Below are 27,537 nucleotides of genomic sequence, written 5' to 3'. Positions count from 1 at the left end.
TCAACTAATAATCAGATTAAGCACTTCTTTTACTCAACAGAAGTCTAATTTGAAGAAGACAAGAGTAGCATTAAGTTTTTCTGAAACTAATTTCTGTAAATCTCGATGCACAACTTCTAATGTTCTTTTATTGCTATTTCTATTAAGCTGTGGATGGAGACAGATCATACAAGTTGTTGCAATTTTTTTTCCCCTAAGGCAGCTGCTAACAGTCCAAACAAAGATATCCGTGCTCTTCAGTGTCACGGAGAAGCTGATCCTATTGTGCCTCTAGCATTCGGTGCTTTCACTGCTGAAAAATTGAAAACCATCATCAATCCAGATAATGTTATTTTCAAGTCCTACGAAGGCATGATGCATGGTTCTTGTCCCCAGGTCAGTAATTATATATCTTGAAATATTAGAAGTAAAATCTATTCCTGAAAACGTCAACATTTAATGTTTAATAGGATATAATGAATTTGTTGGTGGTTATAATAGTGACTCAAGTGTTACAATTTATATATGTACAGGAACAATATTCCAATGCGCTAAAATCTTCTAGCTATTAAAAAGACAGGATTGAGCTTTTGTTAATTTCTACTTGAAACTGTGTTAAAGGCATTTATTGAAATGAGAACTTTTATTTTGTTTTATTACCCTTTATTTGACCCTAATGTCTCAAAAAAAGTGAGCGCCCAATGGCTCAATGATTAAATATGTTATCTGCCTGATACAAAAGTTGAGCTAGAAAGGTTACAAATTGTTGTTTGGTCTGTGCCACATTAATTGTGGTCTAGAGTAGTGGTAGAGTCTTGGGCGTTGGTTGGCTATCCTAATACAATACTATCTGTGGATAGGTAGGCAATGTACTTTGCAACTATAATTTTTAATGGCATTTTGTAAAAAAAAAAAATACATTTTTTAAAAATTCATTCACATGTGGGTGCTTCGGCAAGATCAGATGGCAGTTAAGAGTTAATCACATTGCTGTGAGTCTGCTGTGACATGTAGGCTAGACCAGGTAAGGATGGCAGTTTCATTCCCTAAAGGACATTAGTGAACCAAAAGTTTTTCCAACAGTTGGCAATGGATTCATGGTCATTATTTAGACTCTTTATTCTAGAAGTTCATTGAATTCAAATTTCACCATCTACCATGGTAGGATTCGAACCTGAGTCCCCAGGTCGTTACCTGGGTCTCTGGATTAACAGTCAGGTGACAATACTACTAGTGTCTTGCCAATGAAAATTAGTCTTCATTCATATTTATGAAGCTAATTAAGGATTCATTTAAGTAGTCATATTTACTCATGTCTGTGGCAATGAGTACTTGCACACACAGGATATCTGGTCGGCATGGATGAGTTGGATCAAAGGGTTTGTGTCCATGCTGTGCATCTCTATGGCTCTGTCAAATTGGCTGCAGGGTTTCTGTAAAGGGGTTTATCTTCACATGGTTGCTTGAACTAGGAATGGTACAAGTCAGGGAGCTAGGGCAGTTTGTTCGCACCAAAATTCCAGGGATGTTTTAGCTTCATCACGATGTGAAGAAGCCATTCAACTGTTTGCTGCCTTTTATGGCTCATAGTTTGTGTTGAATGGATTTCGAGAACACACTGTGGGTGCCTCAGTGGTTAGCACTGCTGCCTCACAGTATCAGGGTCCCAGGTTCGATTCCAGCCTCGGGTGATTGCCTGTGTGGAGTTTGCACGTTCTCCCTGTGTCTGCCTGGGTTTCCTCTGGGTGCTCCGGTTTCCTCAATTCAAAGATGTGCAGTTCAGTTGAATTGGCCATGTTAAATTGCCCATAGGTGCATTAGTCAGAGGGAAACGGGTCTGGGTGAGTTACTCTTCGGAGGGTCGGTGTGGAGTTGTTGGGCTGAAGGGCCTGTTTCCACACTCTAGGGAATCTAATCTAAAAAAAATCTATTGCTGGTATTCCTAATGGAACCCAAATGTCACCATTCTGAATGCAGGTATTCTAAGCATTCTTTCTCACCTGTCTGTCTGCCTTGTCTGTCCTCCCTGTCTGTCCCCTATTTATGATGCACCAATTTTAATAACCTTTTGTTTTATAACAGGAAATGATGGACGTCAAACAATTCATTGAAAAGCATCTACCTCCAATCAACTAATAGAAAAATGCTTCTGATGGTCTAAGAAGCTGCACCAGCATCTGATCATGATAGACCCTAATCCTTTTCATTAACTATATCAGTCATACATTTTAATACTTGCACATTTTTTCACTATTTACATTGTAATTTTCACATTTACATTCTGTAATTTTCACAAGGAAACTTTTGAATATTACGATGAGATGGATGCTGCGTGCTACAGTTTCTAAATGCTTAACACTGCAGTAAATGCTGGAAATGTTTAAGCTGCTCATGTTCAGATGTTTGAGCACCCTAATCTTTACTGTGCCCAAGTATAGTTTGCTTTTGCATTTGTTCACGTTGTGATTATTTTTGCCTTGACTGTGATAATGGTGTCTGTATCAATATATGAAAAAAAGTACAAGAAACTACAAGCTCCCAAAAAAGATTGTCATTAGCTGAAATCTGAACATAGCAAACACTGATATAGAAAATCAAATAAAAGTCATAATTGATAATTAAGGGTGCTTACTTCAAAATTGTGATAGTTGAATCTTAATATATATCTTAGAACAGTACACTTAAATACACTTTTCAACAGTAGTTTCTAAACAAAACATTATGAAAAACATTAAGTGATCTGTTGAAAAGTGGTGCTGTCAAAGTTAAGCATGAAACAAAGTGCAGCATTTTATCATTTGATGATTGCATCTTCTTTAACATAACATTACTTAGTCTAATACAATGTATCAATTTAAGAAACAAATGAAAGTGTGTACATTTCCGTAAATCTAAAGGACAAAACTGTGCAGGGATAACTTTCATATTCCAGTTAGACATGAGCAAATGTTGCAATGGTGAATTCGCTAGTGTATTTTTATTTACTTTTTGTATGATGTGAAATTTACCTAATGTTTAAGCATTACATTTTTAAACCAACTAACTTAGTATTGATTTCATTTAGATGTGACATGCAGTTTGTGTGCTACAATCCAAGATTGCAAACAACTTTCAGATACAAACGTGCTTCACAATTCTCAAACTAATGTGACATGATTTAACAGAAGTGTCTAAATTTAAGTTTGTGATTATCACTGGTACAATGTTTAATTTATTTTTGGAAAAAACAGCTTTTGTACAGGAATTGTGTGCTTTTAAAAAAATTGTATTAATTGACCATAGAAAACCAGGTAAAACACCTCTTCAAAATAAATGTGATATACATGCAAGGTTGAAATATTTCAGAACTAAATTATGGGTGGAATTTCCCATTTCTCTGCATGGGGACAAGTATCTGAAGTGACTTAAAATACTATTCCCACTGCTGTGAAAATTTATTAGATTGTTCACAGCTTATTAACAAATGAGCATGGTGAGTTTTTCAGTGAATCACAGGCATTGACCCTGGTGATCTATGGTAACTGAAATTACTGGCCAATCAGAGACCAATAACTTTGGATCCCAAAGTCTGCTGATCCTTGACCCATGGTGGAGAAGGCAAGGGGTGTATGTGAGTGTGTGCAGAGTGGGTGGACAGATAGTTGGAGCAATGGTAGGCCACTGTCTGTCACTCACATACACTCCCACACAACACACACCCATGTCCATGGTTTCCTGAGTCTGGAAGTGGCAAGTTGAGGTCCTTAAGTGTACTTAAGGGTATTAATTGGTGGCAGGATCAGAAGGTTGTCCTTGGACTTTCCCAGAGTTGTCCAGAATTTAATTAGCGAGATCAAAAGAAAAGGGTCAGTTTCTGTCCAGGACCAACTCCTCCAATTATTTCCCCTTTTTGCCACCTCCCAGGGAGGGAATATTCAGCCTCTTACTTTGTTTGACTACGTGAGAAAATTTTTTGGAATATTTAAATGGTGTCAGAATTGAAAAAATGTTGATTGTGCAGTCTCAAAAGTTATTTGGTAATGTATTCATAATTCTATGAACTGTACCTAATACCCAGGTTAAAACTGAAGTGAAAATCTTTTGTTAACTAAATTCATGGATAGATGAATCCTGTTGTACAATAAACTGTGAGGCACTTGATTCACGTACATTTCTCAAGATTTCCGATGAATGTGTACCATTTTTGGTGCATATAATAATTTCAGAGAATGAAAAATTTTAAAAATAAAACCACCTGTTGATAAGACTATAATTAACTCCTGGATTGTGTGTTTTGATTTTCTACACTTAATCAAGTAACTCTCCATCAGAAGAATTTTGTTAGTCTGAAATTACTCAATTTTTGGAAACTAAAATATAATGAGGATGAGCTTGTTAAGGGCTTTGTCCTGAATCCCAATCATGGTTAGTGGGTTGCTCATTTCTGTTATTCGGATTTGTTTATCTTATTTGCTCTTTTGCCTTAATTGAACTCTGTGTAACATATATGGCTATATATCTGGACCAGCAATTCGCAGCCTGGATCTCCATCCTAATGTGAATGATCCCGAGACCAGTTCAAATCTCATGCCCGCAATTGAGAACTTCAAACTTAATCAATGTATCTGGAATAAAAAGCCACTTTGAGATCATGGAAGTACTAGAAATGCATTAACCATCGATCTGGATCATAGATTTTCATGCAAGAATAGGACCAGCATCCTTGCAGGGAGGTTTGCACGTGCTGGTGGGGATGGTTTAAACTAATTTGGCAAGGGAGGTGGGATCCAGACAATGTTCAGAAAGGAAAGCTGAATAGCCAAGATTAAAGTGACAGCGAATGCATCAGTAAGGCATAGACATTACAGGGCAGTTAATGCACAAGTGAACTTAGCAAAGTTGTATGATATTTATTTAATGTTAGGAGTCTGAGAATCAAGGTAAAATATGAAGATATGTCATTGCTATCACTGAGACATCATTAAAAGAGGTACAGAACTGGTAGTTAAATATTCCAGGATACAGGGTCTTTGGTAAAAGAGGAGGTGGTGTTGCAATTTTGATTAGGCAATCTATTATAGCAGTAAGGATGGATGACATTTGAAGTCCTCAAATGAAACTATATTGGTAAATTTTAAAAACTGAAAATAAGCAATCACATTGCGAGTGTGCTCTAGGCTCATGAACCGTCCATGAGAAAGAGAAGAGCAAGTATGCAGACACATTTCAAGGAAGTAATCGGGCAATGATAAGGGATTTCAACTTCCCCAGCATTAAAAGGTGATGTCAGTTTGTGCAAGGTGTGAAGGGAGCAGAATTTTTGAAATGCATCCAAGATAGCCTTTCAAAGAGGGGGTGATCCTGGAGATTTTCAGTAAGAGTTGGGCAAGTGGTTGAAGAATTAGTGGGAGAGCATTTTGCAGACAGTGGTCCTAACTCTGCTAGATTCAAGACTGCTATGGTTTAGGGTATGGCTGGGCCTAAAATCAAAGTTCCCAATTGGCTGATTTTGATCAGATCAGATTTTGCCAGTGTGGACTGACAGCTGATTTTAGGGAAATTGTCCCAGAAAATCGGTAGCACAGTGGTTAGCACTGCTGCCTCACAGCGCCAGAGACCCGGGTTCAGTTCCCGCCTCAGGCAACTGTCCATGTGGAGTTTGCACATTCTCCCGTGTCTGTGTGGGTTTCCACCCACAATCCAAAAATGTGCATGTTGGGTGAATTGGCCATGTTAAATTGCCTATAGTGTTAGGTGAAGGGGTAAATGTAGGGGAATGGGTCTGGGTGGGTTACACTTTGGCGGGTCGGTGTGAACTTGTTGGGCCGAAGGGCCTGTTTCCACACTGTAAGTAAGCTAATCTAACAGTGGGATGTATTCAAGAGGAAATATGGATAATACAGGGCCATTGTGTTCCAATAAAGAAAACGTTGGGACCATCAAATCCTGTGAACCCTGGATATCACTGGGTGTACATCATTGAATTGAGAGAAAAAAAGGGGAGGCTTATGACTCAAAGGGCTCAAAACAGAAGCCCTCAAAGAATATAGAATATACAAGAGGGAATTTTAAAAGTGAGGTTAGGAGAGCTAAAATTGGTTATGAAAAGATATTGGCAGGTAAAATAAAGGAAGATCATAAGTTGCTTTACAAGTAGATTAAAGGTAAAAGATAATGAGGGAAAAGGTAGGTCCAATAAAGGAGTAGAGTGTTCATTTGTTCATTTAACAAGATTATTTAGGTAGGGTTCAAATAAATAATTTGGGGCAGTGATCACTCGTGAGAGTGATGGTATAGGGATAGAAATCAAGATCTGTGATACAATTAAAGAAATTAGCATAGGAGTTTGGGTAGTCTGGCAGGTTTAACTATATATCAGTCTCAAAGAACAGATGAAAGCCAGATTATTGAGAAAGACAAGGTAGGAAATAGTCATTTGCAAACACTTTTAATTCCTGTGAGGATAACCAATGTGATACTATTATTCAATAAGAGAACAAAAGATAAACCAGGAACACACAGACCAGTCAGTGGGAAAACTGACCAAACCTTGGTGGGAAAACTGTCAGAAGCAATTCTGAGGGACAGATTAATCAAGAACAGTCATCTTAGTTTTGTTAAGGGGAGAAGTCATGTCTGAACAATTTGATTGAATTTTTCAAAGAGGTGACTAGGTACGCAAATGAAGGCAATGCTTTTGATGTGGTCAATTTGGACTTAAGCAAGACTTTTAATAAAGTTCTACATGGGACTCTGATAAGTTTAAGGGCCCAAGGAATGTAAGGAAACTTGGCAAAAAAAAAATCTACAATTCGTTAATTGGCAGAAGCAGAGGACAATAGTTGAGGAACATTTTCCTGAACGGAAGTCTGTACAGTGGGCTCCCAACAGATCAGTGTTAGGATCTTTGCTGCTTCTAATTCATATAAATGATTTCGACTTGAATATAAGAGGGTTGATCAGTAAATTCAAAGAAGGTATGAAAATTAGTGATAAATAATGATGATGGCCTTCGACTTCAAGAGGATATAGCCTGTCCTCTGATGGGGTGATCCATGGCAAATGAAATTCAATCTAGATAAGTGTGAAGTGATGCGCTTGGGCAGGCCAAGCAAGGTGACTGAATATGTGATGAATGGTACAGAGAAAGTTTGGTATGCATGTACACTGCTATCTTAAGGTATCCGGACAGGTGAACAAAGTGGTTATGGTGGCAAATTTGCCTTTATTAAGAGGCATATTGTTAAGGACATGGAGGCTATGCTGGAACTGTATAAAACATTGGTTAGGCCACAGTATTGTGTGCAGTTCTGGAATCCATATTATAGGAGGCATGTGATGGCACTGACGAGAATGAAGAGATTTGTCAGGGTGTTGCCTTAGCTGGACAATTTCAGTTATGATGATATATTGATCAGACTGGGGTTTTGCTTAGACAGAGGAGATTAATAAGGGACCTGACTGAGATTCATGAAAATTGAGGAGCATAGATAGGGTAGACAGGAAAAAACGTTTCCTTTTGGTTGAGGGATCAATGTCTGGGGGGCTTTAAGGTAAGGTTTGGAAAGTTTAGAGGAGATGTGAGGAAAAGCTTTTTCACCTAGAGGATGGTAGGACTCATTTCGTAAGTAGGGCAGTAATATCCACACCATAACGATGGGAAACTGATGATGTCTAAGCAACAGAAAAAAAATTTGGGGCATGAATGTGTAAGGCAATATGTAAAAATTACTAGGTTATTGTTTGTTGACTGAATTCAAATTCCACCAGCTGCCATGGTTCATTTGAACCCATGTCACCAATACGTTAACCTGGGCCCTCCGGTTGCTAGTCCAGAGGTTTTACTATCACACCACTGCCTTTTATAATGGATTCTAACATTTTCTGTATGACTGGCATTAAACCAACAGTCCGTATAACTCCATTTTCCCTCTTCCTCACTTCTTCAAAAACTGGATAACATTTCTTTCTTTCAATCCACAGGGAACCTTTACAAAATCTATTGAATTTTCGAAGATAACCACACCCACTAACTCTTTATCACCACCTTCAACATTCTGAAGTGTAGTATATGGTCAAGCAGATTAATGAATCTTCAATCTAGTTAAAATTTCAAGTGCTACTTCTTTATTAATACTAAAATCAAATAGATGTTTGGTAGTACAAAACTTGTACTTACTGAAAAAAGATACATTTTATCGAAACCTTTCACCTTGCACTCATCAGGTCAAATTGCAAGAATATCAATTTAGGGGAAGCTAACATGTACGGATATGAGAAGGCTGGTTGGCAAGTTAACTCGGATGAGTCGCGATAGTGCGATGGAGAGTATACCAATTAGTAATTACATTGTTTAAATTTTAAACCTGGCAGGGTGACTCTAAAATGGAACCAAAGTCAGGCAATTAGGATCAAGTTACTGCAGATGCTGGAATCTGTACTGAAAACAATAAATGCTGGAAATCCCAATGTGTCAGACACCATCCATGGAGAGAGAATAAGCTAACGTTTTGAGTCTAGATGACTCTTCATCAGAACTCAAAAGGGTTTGGTTGCTCTCCAGGGATGCTATCTGACCTGTTGTGATCTCCAGCATTTTGCTGTTTTCAACTGTCAGTCATTATTTAGTTGGCCATTCTCCATTGCAATGTCTCTTCAAATGTCTCTTATTTTACAATATAAATGTTGCTTTCTGCTTAAATCGGTATTCTAATTAATTGCCCCAATGAGTGCAAGAATAAAAACTTGGAACACAATATATATAGTTTCAGTAATACTGATTTTCTTCATTTCCTCAGTTTCACAAATCCCTTGGTTGGCTGGTATTTCTATCATATTACAGTTGTTATTTCCTAAAATTTCCTTTACAGCAAAAATATTAATTAGTCCTTTCTCATTACACAATACCATATCTACTCATCAACTACAGCTCTGCCTTCAACACCATAATCCCTATCAGACTAATCTCAGAACTCTGAGACCAAGGTCTCAGGTCCACCTTCTGCAACAGGATCCTCAGCCTCCTGACCCACAGATCATAATCACCAACTTTTACAGATGCTCCATTGAAAGCATTCTATCTGGGTACATAACAGCCTGGCACGGATCTGCTCTGCCCAGGATCTTAAGCTACAGAAAGTTGGGTACACAGCACCAACCATCACAGAAGCCAACCTACCATCCATGGACTCCTTTTCCACTTTATGTTGCAGTAGAAAGGCTACCAACATCATCAAAGACACTCTGGTAATACTTTCTTTAGACCTCTTTCATCAGGTAGAAGATACAAAAGCTTGAACAGACAGACCATAAGGTTCAAAGACAGTTTATTAGACTGTTGTTACTAGACTGCTGAATGGACCTAACTTCAAATAATGTTGATCTTGCTTTGTGCACCTCTTGTGCAGCCGTAACCTGTATGCTTCACACTGTCTAAGCACCCTATAATCTGTATGTCCTTGTTTGCTATGGTCGGCGTGTACTGAGCACAAAACAAAGTTTTTCACACATGGTTCAATAAATAAAATAAAATCTAAAATAGCCACTGTCTTATTGGTTCTTCAATGTATTGCTCCAGAAACCCACTGTGTATACTCTCTAGAAATTCACCATTCACATTAGTGCTGATTAGGTTCACCCAGCCTATATATAAATTGAAGTTGCCCATTATTACGTGCATCCCTCGTGTCTTTATTTATACCATGCCACTAGTTTTTGGCCTATAAACAGCTGTCAAAATATTTGTTGCCCTGTGCTGTTTCTAACTTCTTTGAACTGATGTTACATCCTGCTTGGTTGGCACTGCATCCACAAGCATCTACTTCTTCCACCACCAATACTCAATAGCTGCAGTGTGTACTATCTACAAGAGACACTGCAGACATTCACCAAAGATCTTTAGACGGCACTTTCCAAACCCATACCCATTTCCATTAGAATGATGACGGCAGCAGATACATGGGAACACCACGAACTGCAAGTTGCCCTCCAAACAACTCACCATCCTGACTTAGAAATAGTTCCTTCACTGTACTTGAAACAGGATCCTGGAATCCCCTCCCTAAGGGCATGTGGGTCAAACTACATCTTCCCTAAATTTGAATATTCAATTCAACATTTTGTTCACCCTGCAGCCAATCAAGGGTAATTAAACCATAACCATTTACTCCAATTTGTGCCTTAAAATAATTAAACTTGTTGCAAATGTCACATGCATTCAGATAGAGTGCCTTTAACTCTGTCTTTTTAACATTATTCTGCATTCTGGTCTTATTTGATGAACATTCTTGCTTTGTCTTCTAATTTTGTTTTATTACTTTTCTACTTCCTGTTTCCAGTTTTGTCCACCAAATCCAAGCTCCCTGTCAAGTTCCCATCTCCCCCTCAGTCTTAAATCCTTTTCAACAACAGTAGCAAATCTCCCTATTAGTCCTGGTCTAGCTGAAATGCAATCAATCCCATTTGTACAGACCACACCTGCCACAGAACTATTCCCAATGCCTCAGCAATCTGATGGTCTCCTTTATGCACTATTTTCCCAGCCATGTAATTAATGACTGAATTCTCCTATTTTTATACTCACTAGCACATGGATTTGGACATGATCTTGAAATATTTTATATGTACAATAGAGGAAAGAGAATAATCCAGGGGAAGAGTAGTCTGTATGTGTTATGATGCAGAAAGAAGCCACATGATTTTTCGTGCTTACCCCAGCTTGCATAGTGTCAACCTTTTTTCCTCATAACTTGGGAATCAAAGTGGCAAACTGTGGGTGATCCAGAAGTGCAGGAGGTGAAATTCTAAAGTTACTTTGGTTCTGTATTCACTATTGAAAAAGTAAAGGTAGGTACAGAAATTAGAGAAGGTCACTGTGATAAATTTGAACAAATCACCACTGAAAGGGAGGAGGTATTTGCAGTTACAGCAAACTTAAAGTTGGATAAACTTTAAGCCTAAATGAGGTACATCCTGTTGTGGGAAGCAAAGGAGGAAGATGCAATAGACAATAGGTGCAGGAGTCGGCCATTCTGCCCTTCGAGCCTGCACCACCATTCAATATGATCATGGCTGATCATCTTTAATCAGTATCCTGTTCCTGCCTTATCTCCATAACCCTTGATTCCACTATCCTTGAAAGCTCTATCCAACTCTTTCTTAAACGAATCCAGAGACTGGGCCTCCACTGCCCTCTGGGGCAGAGCATTCCACACAGCCACCACTCTGGGTGAAGAAGTTTCTCCTCATCTCTGTCCTAAATGGTCCACCCTGTATTTTTAAGCTGTGTCCTTGATATTAATTTTCAAAACTTGTCTGGACATAAGAGACATGCCAGAGAATTGGAAGATGCCTGATATGCTATCATTATTCAAGAAAGCTGATTGGAATAAACCAGGGAACTATAAGCCAGTGAGTCTAACATAAAAAGGGAAACGTTTAGAAAAAAATCTGAGTGACAGAGCTTATCTTCAACTGGTGACAGAAGGATTAATCAAAGAGAGTCACCATATCTCTGACAGGGAAAGATCATATTTAACAAATTTGATTGAATTAGTTGAGGTGATGAGAATGTGGATGAGAATAATGCAATTGATGTTGCCTACTGGACTTCAGAAAGGCATTTTGACATGGTGTTGTATAAGAGACAGGTCAAGAAGGTAACAATCCTTGGCATCCAGAGCAATTTGGCAAATTGGATACAAAATTCATTTAGTCACATGAAGCAGAAATGCTGGTTGAAGGTTGTTTATGTGCCTTGTTGTTTGTAGTGTGTCTTAAGGTCTAGATACAAATATAAGAAGGTTTTATCAGTAAGTTTGCAGATGATTCAAAAGTTGGTGGTGTGATAAATAGCAAGGAAAAAAGCTATAGACTACAGGAATATATAAACAGGCTAGTCAGATGGTCTGAGCAGTGGTAGATGGAGATTAATTTGGAAGAGTGTGAAGTATTGCCTTTTGAGAAGACTAATAAGGCTAGGGAGTACATAATGAATGGTAGGACCCTTGGTGGTTTTAAAATTCAGCCAGACCTTAGGTGCATATCTACATGGATCCTTATAGTCAACAAGTGGTGAACATGGTTGTCAGGAAGGCATCTGGAATATTGCCTTTATTAGTTGTGACATAGATTACAATAGTTGGGAGGTTATGATGGAGCATTATAGGACATTGGTTAGGCCACATTTACAATATTTGTGCAATTCTGTTCATCACATTATAGGAAGGATGTGATTGTACGAGAGACAGTGCAGAGGAGATTTATAAGGTGCTACCAAGTGTGACTACATAGTTTGACACAAAAACAGAGTGCAGGAGAAACACAGCAAGTCTGGCAACATCCTTAGCGAGAAAAACAGAGTTAATGTTTCAACCAATGACACTTCACCAGTACAGTTCTGATGAAGGATCACTGGATGTAAAACACTATCTTCACTTTTCTCCACAGATGCTGTCAGGCCTGCTGATTTTCTCCTGCACTTTGTGTTTGCATTTCAGGTTTCCAGCATTAGCAGTTCTTTGTATTTATTCTACATAGTTTAGGGTTGTTTTCTTTGGAGCTGAGTAAAGTGAGTGAGACCTAATTAATGTCTACAAGATAGTGAGGGTCATAGATATGGTCAATAGGGATGTGCTTTCCCCTTAGTAGAGGGATCAGTTACCAGGAAGCATAGATTTAAGGTCAGGAGTGGTGGATTTACAGGAGTTTTAGGACAATGTTTTTCACCAAGAGCCTGGTGGGTATCTGGAACTCAATGCCTGAAAAAGTGTTGAATGTGGTAAGCATCACAATATTTAAGAAATATTTAGATAAACCCTGAATCACCATAGCATCTAAAGCTTTGTGCAGGAGATCTTGGTTTAAATTCACCTTCTCTAAGTGTGTAATAACCACACCCACAAGATACCTCCTACAATACCAACAAGGCTTATGGGCAAGCACTCAGAATTAATAGGTGTTTGATGACCAGCATGGACATGTGTGCCAAAGAACCCCTTTCTGTGCTGTAACTAACTCTCCTTTTCAGGATCCCACTTTTAAATACTTTCTAAAACCCTATGAGATGCTTTCTGAACCTATTACCTGCTTCTTACCTATGACATTGGAACCAACATAGACCATGACTTCTGGCTCCCATAGAAGAATGTCCTGCAGCCACTCTTGTAACATCCTTGACTCTAAACTAAGCATTGGTGAACCAAATATTGCTGTGTAAGTACTGATGATTTCTTTGTTAAGAACAAGCCTTATATCATATTGTTGATGATGAAGTATAGATTAATGAGGTGTTCATCAGGGATGTCAGCTTTTTACAAACAGAATGTTCTTGGGAAAGTTTTCACTTTCTTCGATAGGTGCCAGTGTTTTGGCATTACATCTACACATACCTAGTTCATTGACTTCATAGAATCCCTACAGTGTGGAAACAGGCCTCTGAAGAGTAACCCAGCCAAACCCATTCCCCTATCCTATTACTCTACATCTCCCCTGATTTATGCACCTAACCTACAGATCCTTGAGTGTTATAGGCAACATGGCATGGACAATTCATCTAAGCTGCATATCTTTGGACTGTGGAAGGAAACCCACACAGATACAGAGAGAGTGTGCAATCTACACACAGGCAGTCACCCAAGGGTGGAATCAAACCCGGGTCCCAGGTGCTGTGAGGCAGCAGTGCTAATGACTGAGCCACCATGCTGCCCATAGTTCTTGGACAAAATGTTCAACACTATAACTGGGATGTTTTTGGTGTCCACGATGTTCACTGTATCTAGTGCATATTTATTGAAATCATGTTGATTGAATCAAATTGACTGAAAACAGTTATCTGTAATAATGGGGACCACAAGAGGAGGCCAGGATGGAACATCTATTCAGTAATTTTGGCTGAAAATAGTCATAAATGTTTCAGCTTTGTTTTTTGCACTTGTATACTTGGATGAGATATCATTCAGCATGGGAACGTTATTACAGTCTCTGCCATGAATGTTAATTGTTTTGTTGTTCAGCACCATTCATGATTCCACAGGGCAGGATTGTAGAGTTTTGATCTGATCCATTATTTTTTGATCGCTTAGCTCTGTTTATAGTATGCTGTTTTCTGCTGTTTATTGTAAGGAATCTAGTATAGTAGGTTCACCAGGTATTCATCAGTTTTAATAAGTCTTTTGCTGCACATGGCTTCCCCTTCTGTGCTTCTCATTGAACTAGGATTTGTCACCTAGCTTGATGACCATGAGTGAAGGCAGAGTCATAATACCACAGTGAGGATTAAACCAGGTCATGAGGTTACAGATTGTGGAGTATAAATCTCTGCTGGTGAGGGCCTAAAGCACCTCGTGATGTCCAGGTTTGAGCAGCTAGATCTATCTTGTACCAATTTAGCACCTAATGGAAAATATCCTCAGTTTGAATACAGCGCTTTATCCCCATAATAATGGTAGTTATTTCTACCATTACTGCCATTGAGCAATAAAACTGCGACAGATAGACTGATGAGGAAAAATTCAAGAAGCGTTGGTTATCTCTATCTGTTGCAGACTCAGTCTGACAGCTATATATTTAAGAATCTGGACAGGTCAGTTAATAGTGCTGCTCCCAACCTACTTCAATGTGGTCATGGTGATAGCATCATGGTATTATTGCTGGACTATTAATCAAGAGAAGAAAGTGAGGTCTGCAGATGCTGGAGATCAGAGCTGGAAATGTGTTGCTGGAAAAGCGCAGCAGGTCAGGCAGCATCCAGGGAACAGGAGAATCGACGTTTCGGGCATAAGCCCTTAATCAAGAGACCCAGACAATGTTCTAGGGAACCGGTTTGAATCTCCTCACTGCAGATGGTGAAATTAGAATTCAATAATGATGATCATATATCCTTTGCTGATTGTTGAGAAAAACCCATCTGGTTCACCTCACCATCCTCACCTGGTCTATCCGACTTGTGACTCCAGACCCACAGCAATGTCGTTGTCTCTTGACTCTGGGTAATTTGGGGTGGGCAATAAATGATGGCCTAGCTAGCAATGCCATCATCCTGTGAATGAATTATATTTTAAAAATCCCTACCCAGACTATATTTTGTGCCCTTGCTGCCATCAGAGTTTCTTCCAAATAAAGAGTACTTTGCAAGTTTTGAGAAGATTTGTAGCTCAGGTTGAGGTTCTGGATGTAGGTTTGCTCGCTGAGCTGGAAGATTCATTTCCAGACATTTCATCACCCTACTAGGTAACATCTTCAGTGGGCCTCAGGCGAAGTACTGCTGATAATTCCTGCTTTCTATTAATATGTTTGGGTTCTTTGGGTAGGTGATGTCATTTCCGGTGGTGATGTCACTTCCTGTTCTTTTTCTCAGGGAGTGGTAGATGGGGTCTAACTTGATGTGTTTGTTGTTAGAGTTCCGGTTGGAATGCCATGCTTCTAGGAATTCTCGTGTGTGTCTTTGTTTGGCTTGTCCTAGGACGGATGTGTTGTCCCAGTCGATGTGGTGTCCTTCCTCATCCCTATGTGAGGATACTAGTGAGAGAGGGTCATGTCTTTTTGTGGCTGGTTGGTGTCCATGTATCCTGGTGGCTAGTTTTCTGCCTGTTTGTCCAATGTAGTGTTTGTTACAGTCCTTGCATGGTATTTTGTAAATGACATTAGTTTTGCTTGTTGTCTGTATAGGATCTTTCAAGCTCATTAGCTGCTATTTTAGTGTGTTGGCGGCTTTGTGGGTTACCATGATACCAAGGGGTCTGAGTAGTCTGGCAGTCATTTTCAAGATGTCTTTAATGTAGGCAAGAGTGGCTAGGATTTCTGGACGTGTTTTGTCTGTCTGTTTGAGTTTATTGCTGAGAAATTGGCGGATTGTGTTCATTGGGTACCCATTCTTTTTGAATACACGGTATAGGTGAATTTCCACTGCTCTGCGTAGTTCCTCTGTGTTGCAGTGTGTGTTGGCTCGTTGAAATAATGTTCTGATGCAGCTTCGTTTGTGGGTGTTGGGATGATTGCTTCTGTAGTTCAATATTTGGTCCGTATGTGTTGTTTTCCTGTAGATGCTGGTTTGAAGTTCCCCATTGGCTGTTGACTTCTACTGTGACATCTAGGAATGGCAGTTTATTGTTGTTTTCCTCCCCTTTAGTGAATTTTATTCTAGTAAGGGTATTATTGATGATCTTAAAGGTTTCCTCTAATTTGTTTTGTTTAGTGATAAAAAAGGTGTCATCCACATAGCAGACCCAAAGTTTCGGTTGGAAGGTTGGCAGAGCTGTTTGTTCTGCATTACTGTCTCTGCTAAGAACCCTGATATTGGAGATCCCATGGGCATTCCATTGATTTGTCTGTAGGTTTTGTTGTTGAAGGTGAAGTGTGGGGGAAGGCATAGGTCCACTAGCTTGATGATACTGTCCTTGTTGATGAAGTTAGTGGTGTTTGGTGTTTGTGTCTTTGGGTCTTCTAATAGTGTAGTCAGTGTTTCCTTGGCCAGGTTAATGTTGATTGATGTAAACAGGGCTGTTATATCAAAGGAGACCATTATTTCATCCTCTACTATCTTAGTATCTTTGATGATCTTAAGGAATTCTTGGGTGGAATGGATGGAGTGGCGTGAGTCTTCTACTAAGTGTTTTAGTCTTTGGTGTAGCTCCTTGGTCAATCTGTAAGTTTGTGTTCCAGGTTATGAGACAATGGGTCGGTGGTGGGGGGGGGGGTGTGGGCTTCTGGTTTGTGAATTTTGAGTAATCCATCTGGTTTCATTTTTGTGTTGGATCCATCTGGTTTCATTTTTTGGAAGTCGGTCTTATTTACTTCTCTCCAGATTTCTGATGTTTTTTGAGTATGGCTGTGATTCGGTTCTCTAGTTGTGGGGCCGGGTCTATCACCACTTGTTGGTAAGTGTTGGTATCTGTAAGTAATGTGTTTGCTTTTTCAATGTAGTCTCTTCGATTTAGAATGACTGTCAAGCATCCTTTGTCTGCAGGTAGGATAACAATGTTTATATCTTTTTTTCAGGCTTTCCTTTCTTGTGTGTTGAGTGTGTTTCCTTCCTTTTTTCTGCTTAATGTTGGTGCAACTACCTGTCTGATGGTTTGCTGGGTTTCTTCTGTGAGTTGGTTGTCTTTTAGTGTTATTTCTAATGCTGCTAAGAAATCTTTCTTGTCTGCATCCTGGCAGTTGTAATTTAATCCTCTTCCTAAGACGGCTTTTTCATTGTCTGTTAAGGGTCGGTCAGATATGTTTTTTATTTATGCATCTATGCTGTCAGTGTTGTTACTTTGTATAAGTTTGTCTAGGTTTTTCAGCAGGTCCAGTTTTTTCATTTTCTGTGTTTGTCGCTGTCTAATATCTATGGCTTGTTGTACTGTGTCTGTCCATTCCTGGTCTGTTGCATGAGTGAGTAAAGATTTTTAGTGCAAAATTTCCCAGTTGTATTTATGGAGTCTGTTGTGGGCATTATTAATCATTTCTCTGAGCATTCTGCGGCCAGTTTGCTCTTTTATTTGCCTCGTGGGGTATTAAGGGGAGGTTTGTATTTAAGGCATTTACGTATACCTGTTTTCTTAGGCATTTGTGCAGGAAGTACAGCTGTTCACGGGTGGCACTCTGTTGGATGGCATTTGTTTCCCATTTTTGGGCCATTTTTAGTGTATTGCGCCCATAGGTCTTAGTGAGTTTTGAGAAGATTTGTAGCTCAGGTTGAGGTTCTGGATGTAGGTTTGATGGCTGAGCTGGAAGGTTCATTTCCAGAAGTTTCGTCACCCTATTAGGTAACATCTTCACTGGGCCTCAGATGAAGCACTGCTGATAATTCCTGCTTTCTATTTATATGTTTGGGTTTCTTTGGGTTGGTGATGTCATTTCCTGTGGTGATGTCATTTCCCATGTTGAAATCATTTCATGTTCTTTTTCTCAGGGAGTGGTAGATGGGGTACTCAATGAACACAGTCAGCTGCTTTCTCAGCAACAAACCCAAACAAGCAGACAAAACATGTCCAGGAACACTAGCCACTCTCCCCGACATCAAAGACATCTCGGAAATGACTGCCTGACTACTCAGATCCCTTGGCATCATGGTAATCCACAAAGCCACCAACACACTAAAACAGAAGCTAATGAACTTGAATTATCCTATACAGACAATAAGCAAAACTAATGTCATTTACAAAATACCATGCAAGGGCCATAACAAACACTACATTGGACAAACAGGCAGAAAACTAGCTACCAGGATATATGAACACCAACCAGCCACAAAAAGACATGACCCTCTCTCACTAGTATCCTCACATACGGATGAGGAAGGACACCACTTCGACTGGGACAACACATCCATCCTAGGACAAGCTAAACAAAGACACGCACGAGAATTCCTAGAAGCATGGCATTCCAACCGGAAATCTAGCAACAAACACATCAAGTTAGACTCCATCTACCACCCCCTGAGAAAAAGAACAGGAAGTGACTTCACCACAGGAAATGACATCACCATAGGTTGTGAGCTCTGTAGGACAGGGCCAACAGAGGGATTTGATAGAAGAGTTCAGGTTCTATTCATATTGTTTTGATCTTAGCTGATGGCAAAACTATTGGAAAGTAAATTTAATCCTAGAGTAAAACCCCGGTTTGAGAGACCAGAGGTTTTATTTTCTCAACTTGTTTGCTGTGATTGTCAGTTACTTGGAGAAAGTGCCGATAAAGGGCTTATGCCTGAAACGTCAATTCCCCTACTCCATGGACGCTTCCTGGTCAGCTACTGTCAGCCCCTTGTGAGTATAGTCAAGATTTTTTAACAAACAAATGTCATTCTTTTTGCAGAAGAAATACGACTTTACACTATATAAGAATTAGTTGAAATGATCTTATTGCAAATAGCAGAAGTAAAGATTTGACTCCTTTACTCTCAACAACAACCTTACAGATGCTCAAACTTCAGGGGAAGATCACCCTGTTTTCATTTTAAAGTTCCATATTAAATGCACCTAACTGTATTTGGTTTCTGCATTCACGTGATGCTACCTAAGTTAGTCAATGTCAAATAATGGGGAGCACAGTGCCTCAGTGGTTAGCACTGCTGCCTCAGAGCTCCAGGGACTGGGTTCGAATATAGTGTTTGGTGACTGCCTGCGTGGAGTTTGCATGTTCTCCCTGTTTCAGTACAGGTTTCCATGAAATGTGTTTAGATTTCCTCCCACAGTCTAAAGGTGTGCAGGTTAGGTGACTTGGCTATGCTACATTGCCCCATTGTATCTAGGGATGTGTAGGCTAGGCAGGTTGACCATGGCAAATGTGGGGTTATAGGGAAGGGTCAGGGCTAGGACTGGGTAGGATGCTTTTTGAAGGTTAGTGTAAACTTGATGACCTCTTCCCCCATTATAGGGTTTCCATTCCTGAAACTCTTTACCGACTAATAATCCTTAACATACTCTCTTTAAACATATACATTCAGCAGCCATGTAGAATGTCTTCCTCTCTGACACCTTAAAGTATTCTGTTTCTGGAGCTTATCACTTACTAGCTTCTAAGTCTCTTAGGACTCCTTTTCTTCTGCCTTATAGTTTTGGACACTGTTACAATACATTGCTGATGTTACAAGCCTTGTTCTCTCTGAATGACTTGCTTCTCTTTCTGAAAGAAACCTGCACCCTCATTGATCTTCTAAATGATTCTGTCTCTTTAAAAGAACCTGTTTCTGGCCCTGTGTCATTGGATACCTGTTGCTAGGCAACAGCCATTTTGTCCTCTATACCCTTGTTTTCTAAAACACTGATGTGGAGGATTTACCTGCATTGACTGGGTTAGTTTACTTTTACTGCATTCAGTATCTAGAACCATGTTGTACAATCTATCCAATCTTACATGATTTTGTCCTAGTAATTTGTTATCACTAATTGAATGGCTAGGGCATTTCAAAAGACAGTTGAAAGTCAACCATGTTGCTTTTACTGTTAATTCTATGATTGTGGTTGGAACAAGGTATAAGCCGATCATGCGCTGACTCCACAAGAACGCCAGCAATAGCCTGATTCCACTAAAAAGCAAGAAACAGGCATAACACTTTAACCATTGTGACATCCCCTGATTTATGATTACATTATATTCCATGTCATTAGAAGCCAGAAATGAAAGGTTTCACTTCTGAAAATATTGGATTTTTTTTCATTGGAACAGCAGTTAATTATAACTTAATACATAATTTCTTTGTAATAGTACAATTAAATAGTACTAAATTGTTTCTAATGGTTGGTGAATTGTTTCTGTTTAAAAAGTTTATAAACTGAATATTATCACACAGACTTATGCATGGAATGTTATAAGAGTTTGGCATAGCAAGATAATCTCTGGCTTCTTTTCTCCAATATCAATTTGCTTGAATTGTCCTTCTGCTTGTCTTTTCCTACCTCTTAAAAAGCTTGCAAAACACACAAACATTTGTCACCGAAGTACAGACAATCCATTTACATGTATATCTCCCTACTGTCACCATGTCACGTCCCCAACCCTCATCCCCAACACCCACTTCCATACCCATTTTGCTTCCTTAATCCATTTTCACTAAACTTTAGATGACACATCTCTTCTTGGCAATTAAATTAGTGAACATTTTAAATAGCTCCATATCCTTCTGCTTCTTTCTTTGAAGATCATCATATTGTCCTTGCAAACTATTGTTCTGACTGTTCTGACTTCGGTGGTGGGGAATCTGTTGGATTCTGAAAAAATAGGATTCATATGCATGTGGAGAGGCAAGAGATTATTAGGGAGAGTCAGTATGGTTTTGTGCAAGGGAAAACATGTCTCACAGCTGAAAATGTGTTGCTGGAAAAGCGCAGCAGGTCAAGCAGCATCCAAGGAACAGGAAAATCGACGTTTCGGGCATAAGCCCTTCTTCAGGAATCATGACTCACAAACTTGATTTAGGTTTTGAGAAAATAACCGAGAAGATTGGGGGCAGAATGGTAGACATTGTTTACTTGGATTTTGGTAAAGCCTTTGACAATGTTCCGTATGGTAGAGTAATTAATAAAGTTAGGTCGTAGGATTTAGGGTAAGCTTGCAAATTGGATACAAAATTGGCTTACTGAAAGGAGACAGAATCTGGTGGTGGAGCGTTGTTTTTCGTTCTGGAGTCCTGTTATCAGCAGTGTTCCACAGGGATTGGTGATGGGTCCACTTTTGATTGTCATTTATATAAATGATTTAGGTGAGAATATAGAAAATATGGTTAGTAAGTTTGCAGATTGCACCAAAAGTGGTGATATAGTGGATAGTGAAGAAGGTTATCTAAGATTACAAAGATATCTAGATCAATTCAGTCAATTGGCTGGGGAGTGGCAGATGGAGTTTAACCTGGATAAATGTGAAGTATTGCATTTTGGTAAAACAAACAAAGGTAGGACTTATACAATTAAAAGTAACCATGATGTTGAGGTGCTGGTGTTGGACTGGGGTGGACAATGTTAAAAATCACAGAACACCAAATTATGGTCCAACAGGTTTATTTGGAAGTACTAGCTTTCAGAGCGCTGCTCCTTCATCACGTAATTAGTGGGACCTGATGAAGGAGCAGCACTCCGAAAGGTAGTACTTCCAAATAAACCTGTTGGACTAGAACCTGGTGTTGTGTGGTTTTTAAAATTAAAAGTAAGACCTTGAGTAGTATTGTACAACAGAGGGACCTGATGAAGGGCTTATGCCCAAAACATCGATTCTATTGCTCCTCGGATGCTGCCTGACTTGCTGTGCTTTCCCAGCAACACACACTTAAAGGTTCGGGTACATAATTCTTTGAAGTTTGTCTCATGTAGACAGGGTGGTTAAGAAGGTGTTTAGCACACTTGCCTGCATTGCTTAGACTTTTGAGTGTAGGAGTTGGGAGATAATGTTGAGGTTGTATAGGACGCTGGAAAGGCCTCTTCTGGAGTACTGCGTCCAGTTCTGGTCATCATGTTACAGGAAGGAAATTATAAAGCTATAAAGAGTTCAGAAGAGACTTGCCAAAATGTTTCTGGGAATGGAGGGTTTGAGAAATAAGGTGAAACTGGATAGGCTGGGAGTTTTTTCACCAGAGCATTGGAGGTTGCGAAGCAACCTTATAGAGGTTTATAAAATCACGATAAGGTGAATGGCAGATATCTTATCCCTAGGTGGGGTGTAGCAATTGGAACCAAGGCCAGGTGGATCTCATTGACTATGAGATCCTTAATTGGGATTGTTAACCTGAGCCAATCAGGGAGCCCTGTCTGACAAATGTAAACAGGAGCTTACCGGAAGGTGGGTAGGGGCGGGCTGCCTTAGAGTGGTCGGAAGGTGGGAGGGGCGGGGCGGGGGCTTGCTGGGTCTGTATTGTCTGTACTTTTGTATGTAACGGTATTGTCTAATGTACAAATGTCATTGTCACTGTCTTGTCATATGTGGAACTGGGATTTGAGGTTTGTCCTCCTCTCCCTGTAAAATGGTTGAATGGTAGGGTTTGGGGCCTAGCTTTGCTGCTCCTCTCCCTTGTAACATTGCTGTCTCTTATGTACAGCTGTAAATGTTTTTTGTAAACTGTTTGTTTGTAATTTGTTTAATAAAATATATGTAAACAGGAGGTTACACACACACCATGGGTGCTGGGGATAAAATAAGCACTACCGCACTTAGGTGGTAGTGTGGGGGTTAAATTAAAAGAAAAAAGGAAAAGAAAAAAGAAAAAGAAAAAAAAAGAATAAACAGGAGGTTCAGAAGATCTCTTCAGTCTAGGTTGTAGCTGGCTGGTCAGAGCGCATGCACTGTACACATATAAATAAAGGCTGACTTGGTGATGGAATACTAGCCTCTGTTCAGTTATTTCAGGGGGATTTCAAGACTAGAGAGTATATTTTTAAGGTGAGAGGAGAAGTATTTTAAAGAAAACACAACGGGCAACTTTTTTTACACAGAGAGTGAGTGTGTGTAGAATGGACTTTCAGAGGAAGTAGTGGATGTGGGTACAGTTACAACATTTAAAAGACATTTGGATAAGTACATATAAAAGAAATGTTTGGAGGGATTAGAGCCAAGCGCAGGCAGGTGGGACTTGTTTAGTTTTGGATTATAGTCGGTATGGACTGGTTGGACTGAATGGTCTAAGTTACAATCCGCCACCACAACAGCACTGACGTTTTTACATTTTCCCATAATCTGTTCATATATCTGCTTCTATGTCACCCGTTTGCTTTTGGGAGGCCTGTAGTATAATCCCATCAAAGTGATTGCACCTTTCCTATTCCTGAGCGCTATCCACAAGGCCTTGCTGGATGAGCTTTCCAAGGTGTCCTCCTTCCCATCTGACCTTAAATTGATTCCCTCTAGTCCTCTGTTTCCCAGATCTGGGAAGATGAATGAGTTCATTTACCCAATCCAAGCTTCTCATGATCTTTTACATTTCTATAAAGATCCCCCCTCAGTCTCCAATGCTCTTAAGAAAAAAGTCCTAGCTTGTCCAACCTCTCCTTATAACTCAGGACTCCCTTGAGTCCTGGCATCATCTTTGTAAATTTCTTCTGCATTAATTCAAATGCAAGTCAATCATACCTAATTCTTCACCGGTTGATAAATTGAGCAGAGCAATGGCAGATGGAATTTAGTTCACGTAAATGCAAGGTGATGCATTCTGGGAGGTCTAATAAGAGAATGGTAAAACCAATGAATCATAGGTCCCTAGGGAGTACTGACGAATGACGAGATGTTGGTGTATAAGTCCATAGACTCCTAAAGGTGTTAGCATAAGTGAACAGGATGGTGAAGAAGACAGATGGATGTTTACCTTCATTAGCTGAGGCATAGGATATAGGAGCAAGAAAATTTTGTTATAGCTTTATCAAACATTGGTTCAGGCAGAGATGGAATACTGTGTGCAGTTCAATTATCAGAAGAACATGATTGCAGGTTGCAGACCAGATATTGGGAGAAAGTGTGGATTGCAGATGCTAGAGAGTCAGAGTTGGAAAGGATAGCGCTGGAAAAGTACAGCAAGTCAGGCAACATCAAGGAGCAGGAGAGTCGACGTTTCAGGCATAAGCTCTTTATCATTCCTGATGAAGGGCTTATGCCTGAAACATTGACTCTCCTACTCCTTGGATTTTGCCTGACCTGTTGTTCTTTACCAGCACCACTTTTTTCCACGACAACTGTGATATTCATCATTGTCAGTAACGCAACTCTCTCAACTTAAATCATCGCTCTCTCTTAAATCATCTAAATCCAGAAATTTTATCCTGTCAGTCTTGTTTTTCTCTCAACCAAATCTCTCTAAAAATTACAATATCATAGTTATATCCAAGTTCTAAGTTCACCTGCCTTAGCTGTCATCCTCCATTAAAACAAATACGCCTCAGACTGTAAGTCACAGAAACGTAGAAACATAGAAGATAGGAACAGGAGGAGGCCATTTAGCCCTTCGAACCTGCTCCACCATTCATCAAAATCGTGGACGATTGTCCAACTCAATAGTCTAATTCTGCTTTCTCTCCATAACCTTTGATCCCATTCGCCCCAACTACTATATCTAGCCACCTCTTGAATACATTCAATGTTTTGGCATCAACTACTTCCTGTGGTAATGAATTTCACAGGCTCATCACTCTTTGGGTGAAGAAATGTCTCCTCATCTCTGTCCTAAATTGTCTACCCTGGATCCTCAGACTACGACCCCTGGCTCTGGACAGAGCCACCATAAGGAACATCCTTCCTGCATCTACCCTCCTGTTAGAGACCCCTCTCATTCATCTGAAATCCAGCAAAAAAATCCTAATCTAGTCAATCTCTCCTTGTACGTCAGTCCTGCCATCCCTGGAATCAGCCTGGTAAACCTTCGCTGCACTCCCTCGAGAGCAAGAGCATACTTCCTCAGTAAAGGAGACCTAAACTGCACACAATATTCTGGGTGAGGCCTCACCAAGGCCTTGTATAACTGCAACAACACATCCCTGCCCATACTTGAAACCTCTCGTAATAAAGGCCAACGTACCATTTGCCTTCTTTACCACCTGCTGTACCTGCATGCTTACCTTCAGCAACTGGTCCACAAGGACAGCCAGGTCCCAACTGCAAACTCCCATCTCCCAGTTTACAGCCATTCATGTAGTAATCTGCCTTTTTGGTTTTGCTTCGAAAGTGAATAACCTCACATTTATCCAAATTTTACTGCACCTGCCATTGATTTGCCCTCTCACCCAACCTACTCAGATCTTGCTGAAGGATCTCTGCATCCTTGTCACAGTTCATCTTCTCACCCAACTTGGTATCAATCCTGTCGTGTTCAATAATCCCTGCATGTCCGTACTTCTCTTAAACTTACTGGCCTTAGTGTCTGACTCCTCAGTCATTTGACTTGCTAACCTACTGCTCTGGTTCCTGTCTTCTGCCATACCAGTTTAAACTTCTCTGCTAGGATATTGGTACCCCTCCAGTTTATGGGCAAACTGCAGTTTTTGTACAGGTCCCATTTGCCCTAGAAGACATCAGAATGATCTACGTACCTGAACCCTCTCTCTGACACCAGCTCTTTAGCCACATATATTACTGTAATATCTTCTTATTCCTAGCCTCACTGACACACACAGCATAGCAAGTAATCCTAAAATTACAACCCTGGAGGTTGTGCTTTTCATCTTCCTACCTGTCTGAACTCCCTTTTCAGGACCTCATCTCTCCCATGCCATTGGTACCAATATGGACCACAACCTCTGCCGTTTACCCTCAGAACATCCTGTGCCCACTTATATCCTTAACCCTTCACTAGGGATTTAACATACCATCATGGAGTATTGCTTGCAGCCACAAATATGCCCCTGACTATACAGTTCCCTGGCACTACTGCTTACCTACAGTGTTAGTCATGGTGTCATTGATCTATCTGCTGATGCTGCATTCCCCTGACAGGCCATCCCCTTCCCAACAGTATCCTGTATATGTCATTTTTGAGGGGAATAACCACAGAGGACTTCTGCACTCCTTGCCCACACTTACTCGTCATCCGCGTTACTCAATTCTTCCAGTTGAAGAATTACTGGTACTAAACGTGCTATGTGTGATATTCTTAGCCTTATCGATGTTTCATAATGAGTCTGTCTGGAATGCAAGATGGTCCATGAAGGAAATCAAGATTTGCAGCTGAACACACTTCCTGCATTTTTTGTCACCACAGACATTAGATTAGATTACAGTGTGGAAACAGGCCCTTGGGCCCAACAAGTCCGCACCGACCCGCCGAAACGTAACCCACCCATACCCCTACATTTACCCCTTACCTAACACTACGGGCAAATTAGCATGGCCAATTCACCTGACCTGCACATCTTTGGACTGTGGGAGGAAACCGGAGCACCCGGAGGAAACCCACGCAGACAAAGGGAGAACGTGCAAACTCCACACAGTCAGTTGCCTGAGGCGGGAATTGAACCGGGGTCTCCGGCGCTGTGAGGCAGCAGTGCTAACCACTGTGCCACCGTGCCGCCCATGAACGTGTCCACAATTTCCTACATATTGCAGGGCCAAGTTCTCTTGCCACTGGGGGCGGCACGGTGGCTCAGTGGTTAGCACTGCTGCCTCACAGCACCAGGGTCCCAGGTTCGATTCCAGCCTCGGGCGACTGTCTGTGTGGAGTTTGCACATTCTCCCTGTGTCTGCATGGGTTTCCTCCCACAGTCCAAAGATCTTCAGGTCAGGTGAATTGGCCATGCTAAATTGCCCATAGTGTTAGGTGCATTAGTCAGAGGGAAATAGGTCTGGGTGGGTTACACTTCAGAGGATCGGTGTGGACTGGTTGGGCCGAAGGGCCTATTTCCACACTGTAGGGAATCTAATCTAATCTAATCTAATCTGTATTAACTGCAGATAACAATCCAGGAACTGATTCGACAACCTGATCCACTATTCACAAAGCTCAGGTCTCTCATGCCCAGTCTCTATTCCAAGCAGCTGCAAATACAAAAAAAAAGTTTTTTTTAAAATTGCAAAGATATACTTTCATTCATAAAAGATCTTAACCTACATTTACAAGTACTAAAGCAGTTCTGTACAGTCCTTGTATTTCAAGAAAATCAAACATTTGAATTTGACAATCCCTACAGTTGCAAAACCCGAAAGGCACTTCTTACACATGCAGGATAGCATTCACATGTTGTGAGGCAATAAAAGGGTTTAATAACTGAAGAGACTCTCTTTATAATTTAGCATAAGGACTTTGACCATTGTCTTTTCCCACTGCACCTTGGCGGCAGCTGTCTCAGGCTTCAGTGAATCCTTCAGCATGTCCACCTTGGAAGACCAACAGATTTCGGGCAGACCCAATGTCTTTCATTGCAATCCATGCACAATTAATGTTTGTCTCGGAGTGTGTCCCAACGAACAGACCATAGGGCACAGGTCCTGCGCATGGAGCTGCTCAGGATGAACCTTGACAACTCCAGACCTTCTTTGCCAAATCCAGAAGGAGATGTGTGACAGTCTGTTCACCAGTCCAACCATTTTGAAGGCAGTGTGTGATTAGATTACATTACATTGTGGGCGGCACGGTGGCACAGTGGTTAGCACTGCTGCCTCACAGCGCCTGAGACCCGGGTTCAATTCCCG

At 40.4% G+C, this 27,537-nt stretch overlaps 1 protein-coding gene across 5 annotated transcripts in view; it reads left to right on the top strand.

Annotated features, from left to right (window-relative positions):
- lypla1 (lysophospholipase 1) overlaps positions 1 to 4,231 on the top strand; it is a 93,017-nt gene extending 88,786 nt beyond the window's left edge. For all 5 annotated transcript variants that reach the window (XM_043688340.1, XM_043688339.1, XM_043688338.1 and 2 more), the window contains 2 exons: positions 199 to 375; positions 2,062 to 4,231. In XM_043688340.1, the coding sequence (XP_043544275.1) occupies positions 199 to 375; positions 2,062 to 2,115 (231 nt within the window). In that variant the 3' untranslated portion in view covers positions 2,116 to 4,231. The remainder of the gene's footprint in view (positions 1 to 198; positions 376 to 2,061) is intronic.
- The last annotated feature ends 23,306 nt before the right edge of the window (positions 4,232 to 27,537 follow it).

This window comes from Chiloscyllium plagiosum, chromosome 4 (assembly GCF_004010195.1).
Source record: "Chiloscyllium plagiosum isolate BGI_BamShark_2017 chromosome 4, ASM401019v2, whole genome shotgun sequence".
NCBI lineage: Eukaryota > Metazoa > Chordata > Chondrichthyes > Orectolobiformes > Hemiscylliidae > Chiloscyllium > Chiloscyllium plagiosum.
This window is presented reverse-complemented; position numbering and strand designations above follow the sequence as displayed.